Genomic DNA, 8,434 nt, shown 5'->3' with positions numbered 1-8,434 from the left:
GTGTGTGTGTGTGTGTGTGTGTGTGTGTGTGTGTGTGTGTGTGTGTGTGTGTGTAGCTTATGTTATATTTGTAATATAACACTAGGTTCTTTGCAAAAGTGCAATAAATGTATGATTGTTGTCAGTGGCGTCACTGGGCCTATTTTAGGGGGGCTGGAGCCCCCTGGCGATGAAAGATCATGATAGTTTCTATTTACATCCCATAATAGACTCACCTGTGTGTCCCTACAGGAGCCAGTTGTTTGGCAACCATGAAGTTCAGGCGGCGCTGCAGTGTGAACGACTCTGCTCTCTGCTGCCCCCTGTCGGCTCGGAGGTCTTCAGGCGTTTCACGCCGGCTTCGCTGGAGAAATACCATCTGAAAGGTGAAGCTGAGGGGGAGGAGCAACACGAGGGGGAGGAGCAGCATGAATCGGAGGGGGCGGGGCAACCTGAGGGGGATGAGCATTACAAAGCTAACGGGGAGGAGCAACCAAAGGACAAACAGGTACATGAAGCGCCTCCCCGGTCGTATTTGAAGGACCTAACCAAACCGGCCAATCACCTGGAGGCAGGAAAGACCCTCCCCTTCATCTACGGTGACCCGCCCCCTTTGCTTCTTGGTAGCCCATTGGAGGATCTGGATCCTTTCTACCAATCACAGAAGGTCTGTTTCCTTTTGTTCAGTCCCAGCAACAACTCTTTACTTTTCTTTATAACTGATGTGATTTTTTTAAACTATGAATTAGTTTTGTGAAGGTTTGTTTTTAGAAACTGTGTTTTTTTCCTTGTCAAATTGAATCATGCAGATTATAAACATAAACATCAGATGAACATGTTGTAAAAACAGATGGAGATGAAACAGTGAGGTCACGTTTAGAAACAGAAACATTTAATCTGGGCACAAACATCCATGTTTCAGGACCTCAGAATTACTGGATGTATTTTCTCTCGCCTGTTTCCCTGCAGACCTTCATCGCTCTCTGTAACAACCGGATCATCCACAGGTTTAACGCTGAGTCAGCATGTTACCTGTTCAGTCCGTTTAATCCTCTGAGGACCAGCGCCACCAGGATCCTCCTCCACCCATATCCTTCATCATGTTTCTATGGGGACCTAGGCTGGTTCTGCTCGTCTTCCTCCTGTTTTTTTCTGGTTTTCTCTGCTGTTGTTTTGATTTTATCTCAAAGTTTTTCTGAACAGAAACACTGTTCTCACCTGGATCCTCATTTTGACAATCCTGACCAACTGTGTGTTCCTGGTGCTTAGAGTTTCAGTGATGCAAAGCTTAAATTCTGCATATGTGGAGTGAGTACACACACAGACACAAACAAAAGTGTCCACCTATACATATGGGAACATTTTATTGACTTCCATTTAATTTCTACAGCCTAACTGTGACCCTCTACTATGGAACTAAATTGGGGTCATAAGTTTTGTTCAAAATAAACTGTTTTTGAAACAGAAAAATAATTTTGAAATTAAAAAAAGAAAGCTGAAAAACAATATATTAGAATCTGGAAAAATTTCAAAATTCTTCTCTGTTCAGTTTCAAATTAGTTTTTCAGTTTCAAACTTTTAATTTTTCAGTTTCAAACTTGTGACCCCGATTTGGCCTGGGGGTGCGGGGCCTCGGATGACAGGCGGTGGGGAATCGTGATTGACAGCTCAACACGGGCTGGACACGCTGTTGCATTCAGGAACCACCAGCTACGAGTGGAATGTTGTCAGTCCAATAAATGGGTGTTGGGGACAGTGTGTGCACGGCTTCCGGCGGCTCCCAAGAACCGCTGGAGAGAACGAGCCATTCGCTGCTTTTTGAGGTCTAAGCCCAAGAAGCAACAGGGGCATTTTGGCCAAAGTCGGCTGCAGATCAAGCCCTATAGGCGGGGACAAGTTGAGAGCTGGCAGCGCAGAGCTCCAGTGATTCCCGGATGTTTACACTCTTTCCTCCTGGACAACAGAAGAGGAGACAGGAGGGAGGAATAGACTAATCACTGTCGCAGGGCTCCTTTGTCTTTAAAATATGAAAATAAATAAAATAAATCCACCTCGGAGTTTGACGAACCTTCAGGAAGCTACGGCTGACAGATATTTGAACCAAATCGCACAGCTGGTTTAATAGTTGTATTTTGGTTGTCTAAGATTAAATATATTCCCCTCTCCCATCGTCAAACAGAGATAAAAACCCACAATAGTTTCAGGAAATGTTAATCGCACCAGAGAACAGCTGAATAAAGTTTGAAACATGTCTAAGCAGACCCAGAAAACTCTGCTGTCTATCTTTTAACATCAATATCTGGAGCGACCCCCAGCTACAGCTTCAGGGGATTCTGATGTTATCAGTCCATGAAATGGACGTTATTAGGCGTTATCAGTCCCATACAATGGCTTCAGAGGGTCCCTACTGTGCCTTCTAGGCTTCAGACTGTCTCGACAGTGCCCCCTAGTGGGTTAATACATGAATGACAATGAATGTGTAAATGACCAAAAGATATTGTAATAAATTATTCGTGCCCGTGTCAGTCTTGAACCCTGGTCTGACTCTCTACCCATTGCCCTATGGTAAGGTCACAATACATGACCATTGGAGGGTGGGGTCTTTGGTGCTAATCATGTCATTTGCTCTAAAGTTAATCTTAGTGGTTTTAAGCCTCATATTAACCAATTTTTTATGCCTCGTACTAACCAGCTGACAATCAGAAGCCATTCTATGGGACGGGGAACCTGCTAACCGGCACAGGCTGGACATTCTGAAGCCATTGTGTGGGACTGATAACGCCTTATAACATCCATTTCATGGATGATAACATCCGAAGCGGGTGACAGCTTGGATCTCCATGCCGCAGATTCAGTGCCTCCCCGGTCAAAGTGGTAAATGGTAAATGGACTGTACTTATTTAGCGCCTTTCTATCCATCAGGGACACTCAAAGCGCTTTACACTAACAGACATTCACCCATGCACACACACATTCACACACTGATGATGGCAAACTACATTGTAGCCACAGCTGCCCTGGGGCACACTGACAGAGGCGAGGCTGCCATACACAGGCGCCACTGGACCCTCTGACCACCATCAGTAGGCAAGGCGGGTAAGGTGTCTTKYCCAAGGACACAACGACTGAGTCGACTGGACGGGAATTGAACCAGCGACCTTCCGGTTCCTGGTCGACTCCCTTAACCACTCCACCACAGCCGCCCCAAAAAGTGAGTCGGGCAGACCGCCTGGGCTCCACGTCCAGGGGGAGAAGCCAAACCCACCAAGCCTGAAAACATATTATCTGAATGCATATTATCAGGCATACAAATGATTGATAAGTACCTTCCAACCTACTAGGAGGTAAAGGAAGGACAGTCTGCAGACAATTTGGAACTGATAACCTCTAATAACAGACACAACATTCCATAGCTGGTGGTTCCTGAATGCAACACATTGTCCAGCCCGCGTTGAGCTGTCAATCATGATTGTGCACCGCCTGTCATCCAAGGACCCGCCCCCCAAGGCCAAATCATAACTCAATAACTCATAACCCAAGGTCATAACTCTGAAACTGAAAATAAAAAGTTTGAAACGGAAAAAATAATTTGAAACTGAAAAGACAAGATGTTTGAAACTTTTCCAGATTCTAATATGTTTTTCAGTTTCAAAGATTTTATTTTTTCCCAGTTTCAAAATTATTCTTCAGTTTCAAAAACCTTTTATTTTGAAACTTATGACCCCAATTTAGCTCCATAAAAATAATCTCTCCTGACCCTAAAACTAACCTAAACTCAGTTCACACCTTGGTCCTAAACCCAACCCCCAACCCACCATTTAACCAAATGGGGACTCAACTTTTGTCCCCAAATGTCACCAGAAACACCCCCCCCTGCCGACACACACACACACACACACACACACACACACACACACACACACACACACACACTCATGACAAAGTAAAGTGGATTTCTTTCATTAGGTTCTCTTTGTGTTTCTGGTTAAATATTAAACTCTCTGACATGCAGCTCCTGCAGCGTCCTCTACAGGCCAAAACACATTCAGTGTGTGTGTTCTTTAACATTGTGTGTGTGTATGTGTGTGTGGCTCTGGGTAACATCTCCTGTGTGGACAGGTACATATTCATGACCATGTACACCTGTGAGGTGCTGCTGAAGCTTGTGTCCCGAGGCGTCTGCTGGGGACCCTTCACCTTCATCAGAGACCCCTGGAACTGGCTGGATGTCCTCAACATCATCGGGTAAAGACCAAAAACACACACACACACACTCAGTCACTCAAAATAAGCACATTATACACACATTCCTCACAATGTTGATGAAGGAACTGATGATGATGATGATGAGTCTGAAAACGCTGTTTCTGTGTGTTAGGTTTGTGCTCCAGATGTTTGTTCCAAAACTTTGTGTTTTGCCAGCAATCGCTCGTGTGATGAAGCTCTTCGCCTATAGACCAGGTGTGTGACCTGACCTCACCTGACCTCACCTGACATGACCTGACCTGACCTGACCTGACCTGACCTAAACCCCCACCCAACTCTATTTAGGTTAGATTTACTCCCTGCAGGTGTGTATTGTTGTTTACACCCTGATTGCTGTGTGTGTTGTTGTTTATACTCTGATTGCTGTGTGTGTTGTTGTTTACACCCTGATTGCTGTGTGTGTTGTTGTTTATACTCTGATTGCTGTGTGTGTTGTTGTTTATACTCTGATTGTTCAGTGTGTGTTGTTGTTTACACTCTGATTGCTGTGTGTGTTGTTGTTTACACTCTGATTGCTCAGTGTGTGTTGTTGTTTATACTCTGATAGCTGNGATTGCTGTGTGTGTGTTGTTGTTTACAGTCTGATTGCTGTGTGTGTGTTGTCCCGCCCCCTCAGGCCTGAAGAAGACAGCCGAAGCTCTCGTCCAATCAGTGAAGAGGCTGGTTAACGTCACCATCTTGACTGTGGTCCTCCTCAGTGTTCTGGCTCTGGTTGGTCTTCAGCTCTTCATGGGGGTCCTCAGGAACAAGTGTGTCACCTGGCCACAGGATGCTGGACCATTTCACAACACCACCCCCCCACCTGGTTCAGTGGTCCCAGACAGCAACTCGACCAATCACAGCAAGGACCCCTTCGACTTCCACGACTACATCAACAACAACGGTACGGTGAAGAGCCAGGGTTAAACTGTGTTTTAAATGTTTTGAACCAGTTTCAGAATAATGTTGGTGTTCTCCCTGACAGAAAACCATTATTACCTGCCTGGTAGTCTTGATGCTCTGGTGTGTGGGAACACGTCGGACACTGTGTACGTAAACAAGTCAGCGTTTGTTTTCTAACACAACAACAACAACAACAATAACAACAGGTGATGTGTTCAGGATGTGTCCGGTGGGTGTCTGTATGAAGGCCGGCAGAAACCCAAACTACGGATTCACCAACTTCGACTCGTTGGGCTGGTCTCTGCTGGCTCTGCTCAGGATCCTGATGCAGGACCTCTGGGACAACCTGCTGCTGCTGGTCAGAGCCCACCTGCTCGCTGTGCACACACCTGTCTGACATGTCCGTCTCACCACTCTTTACCTGTCTGTCCTCAGACGATGCGAGGAGCAGGGAAATTCTCTATCAGCGTCTTTGTCCTCGTCTTCTTCCCCGGATGTTTCTTGGCGCTCAGCCTCGTCGTGGCGGTGGTTGCCCTGGCGCTGGCAGAGCAGAAAGAGGCGGAGTTTGCTGAAGCCAAACTAGTAGAAGAAGAGTACAATCAGATTGTGAAAGTGCTGAAGAAGAGGGAGGAGGTGGAGGAACAGGTGAGTTCACCTGGAAGGAAGCTAAACGTGTGAGCTAGCTGAGTTCAAAAATGTCTTCTTAAGTCATTTATTCAAAACTTCATTAAAAATTAAGACAAAATTAAATTCTGAATCGTTATTTTTGCAGAAGACAAATAGCAGCAATCACAAACCATGACTCAGCTCACCTGGCAGAGTGTGTGGGATAAATGTTGTGCCAACAGGAATTTAATTGGAATTGCTCAGTTTGAATCTGAATGTGCATAATTTGAAATTAAATTCATTGGTTTGAAAATAAATTTTATTAAATTTAAACTCAATTTAAAGTTTTGTATCTGAATTAATTTGTTTGAAACTGTATTTTGGTTTATTAAAAATTCAGTTTGACTACTTTCACTTTCAGTTCCATAATTCAGATGTTTGTGTCACATCCTGGTCCTTGAGAAAGCCAGGCAGAGTAATCAAACACAGATCCACAGATTTATGTTTCACTTTGGTGAAGTTTCCCTTCTGGATGTAACAGAGTTGATGCAATCCACTGTAAAAGTGACAAAAACACACAAAGTTATTTTACTGCAGTGATTAATTTGACCTATATGTAGAAAATGTTACATTTACATCACATCATGGATCACATATTGATCAGATGCTGCTGCTGACTGATCCATGATGTGATGTAAATATAACATTTTCTACATATAGGTCAAATTAATCACTGCAATAAAATAACTTTGTCTGTTTTTGTCACTTTTACAGTGGATTGCATCAATTCTGTTACATCCAGAAGGGAAACTTCACCAAAGTGAAACATAAATCTGTGGATCTGTGTTTGATTACTCTGCCTGGCTTTCTCAAGGACCAGGATGTGACACAAAAATCTGAATTATGAAAGTGAAAGTAGTCAAACTGAATTTTTAATAAACTAAAATACAGTTTCAAAGCAAATTAATTCAAATTCAAAACTTTAAATTTATTTTCAATTTAGTTAAATTTAATTTCAAATTATGTACATTCAGATTTGATTCCCTCTTGGCACAACATTTATCCCATAGAGTGTCTCAGCTCACCTGGGCAGACATGCAGGGATCATTAAGAGGACTTTTATTTTTCTAAATTATTATTATTTTTTTTTATCTGTGTTTTCATTGAGTGGCAGGCCTCTGAGAGGGCGGAGCTTCAGGGTGAACACGAGTCACCACAGAAGAAGAAGAATGCAGCTGCACGGAGCGAGGAGGCGGAGCACGTCACCGTAGACGGTACTTGTTCATGTGAGGAACATGTCAGACCTGTCAGGTGTCTCACTGAGCTCTTTCTGTTTCAGACCCTGAGGATGACCTTCGACCTTCGTGCTCTGCCGTCACTCACAGCATCCTGAAAGGGGACTGCTGTGGCTGCTGGCGGACACTCAAAGAGAAGCTCCGCCCCTTTGTCATGAGCTGGTTCTTTAATCTCGGGATTATCCTCTGCATCATCCTCAACTTCATCTTCTTGGCCCTGGAACATTATCCAGTGACAGAAAATTTCCACGATCTGCTGCTGAATTCTAATCTGGTCGGTGATGAAGATGAGTTTGAGCTCAGTCACATGATGATGATGTCATCAGCTCACCTGTTCTGGTCACATGACTGTGGTCCAGTCTAACCTGACCTGAACCCTCTTTTACAGATCTTTCTGGCCATTTTCACGTTGGAGCTCCTTCTGAAACTCATGGCTCTGGGCGCGTACGCCTACTTCCAGGTGAAACGTGTTCTTTGTAACGACTCGCCATGATGTCACCCATCAATCATAATGATGTCATTTCCTGAACATGCTGACGGTTCTGTTGGGTCCAGGTCCGATGGAACATCTTTGACTTTGTGGTGGTCGTCTTCGGTCTGTTGGATGTTGTGCTGGCTAATGTGGAGGGGCTGTCCTTGATATCTACCCTGCGATTGGTCCGTGAGACGATGACATCATCAACATAGATTTCATTATAATGTCAACAGTCATGATGTCATGACTTGTCTGTCTGTCTATTGTCTGTCCATACTCACCTGTCTCAACATACATCCTTCTACCTGTTGACAGCCATCATCTCCTCGTCTCACCTGTCCTTACCTGTCTTCACCTGTGTTCCTGTCTATTCTTACCTGTCTCAATATATCTTTCTACCCGCTGACAGCCATCATCTCCTGGTCTCACATGTCCTCACTTATGTCCCTGTCTGTCCATCTGTCCTCACCTGTCCTTACCTGTGTCCTTGTCTGTTCTCACCTGTCTTTACCTGTGTCCCTGTCTGTTCTCACCTGTCTTTACCTGTGTCCCTGTCTGTCCATCTGTCCTAACCTGTCCTTACCTGTGTCCCTGTCTGTCCTCACCTGTCCTTACCTGTGTCCCTGTCTGTTCTCACCTGTCTTTACCTGTGTCCCTGTCTGTTCTCACCTGTCTTTACCTGTGTCCCTGTCTGTCCTCACCTGTCCTCACCTGTTCTTACATGTGTCCCTGTCTGTCCTCACCTGTCCTTACCTCTGTCCCTGTCTGTCCATCTGTCCTCACCTGACCTTACCGGTGTCCCTGTCTGTCCTCACCTATCCTTACCTTTGTCCCTGTATGTTCTCACCTGTCCTCACCTGTGTCCCTGTCTGTCCATCTGTCCTCACCTGTCCTCACCTGTTCTTACATGTGTCCCTGTCTGTCCTCACCT

The 8,434-nt window shown here is 44.8% G+C and overlaps 1 protein-coding gene across 4 annotated transcripts in view; it reads left to right on the top strand.

Annotated features, from left to right (window-relative positions):
* Positions 1–231: 231 nt before the first annotated feature.
* LOC106531012 (sodium channel protein type 4 subunit alpha B) overlaps positions 232–8,434 on the top strand; it is a gene marked incomplete at its 5' end in the record, with an annotated part of 17,501 nt that continues 9,298 nt past the window's right edge. For 3 of the 4 annotated variants that reach the window (XM_014026762.1, XM_014026760.1, XM_014026759.1), the window contains 13 exon segments: positions 232–646; positions 949–1,067; positions 1,189–1,287; positions 4,099–4,224; positions 4,358–4,440; positions 4,862–5,128; positions 5,210–5,273; positions 5,347–5,485; positions 5,563–5,772; positions 6,902–7,007; positions 7,073–7,302; positions 7,417–7,488; positions 7,584–7,685. In XM_014026762.1, coding sequence (XP_013882216.1) covers positions 232–646; positions 949–1,067; positions 1,189–1,287; positions 4,099–4,224; positions 4,358–4,440; positions 4,862–5,128; positions 5,210–5,273; positions 5,347–5,485; positions 5,563–5,772; positions 6,902–7,007; positions 7,073–7,302; positions 7,417–7,488; positions 7,584–7,685 — 2,032 coding nt within the window. 4 annotated transcript variants of the gene reach the window in all.

The sequence above is a fragment of the Austrofundulus limnaeus genome, unplaced genomic scaffold (genome assembly GCF_001266775.1).
Source record: "Austrofundulus limnaeus strain Quisiro unplaced genomic scaffold, Austrofundulus_limnaeus-1.0 Scaffold588, whole genome shotgun sequence".
NCBI lineage: Eukaryota > Metazoa > Chordata > Actinopteri > Cyprinodontiformes > Rivulidae > Austrofundulus > Austrofundulus limnaeus.
This window is presented reverse-complemented; position numbering and strand designations above follow the sequence as displayed.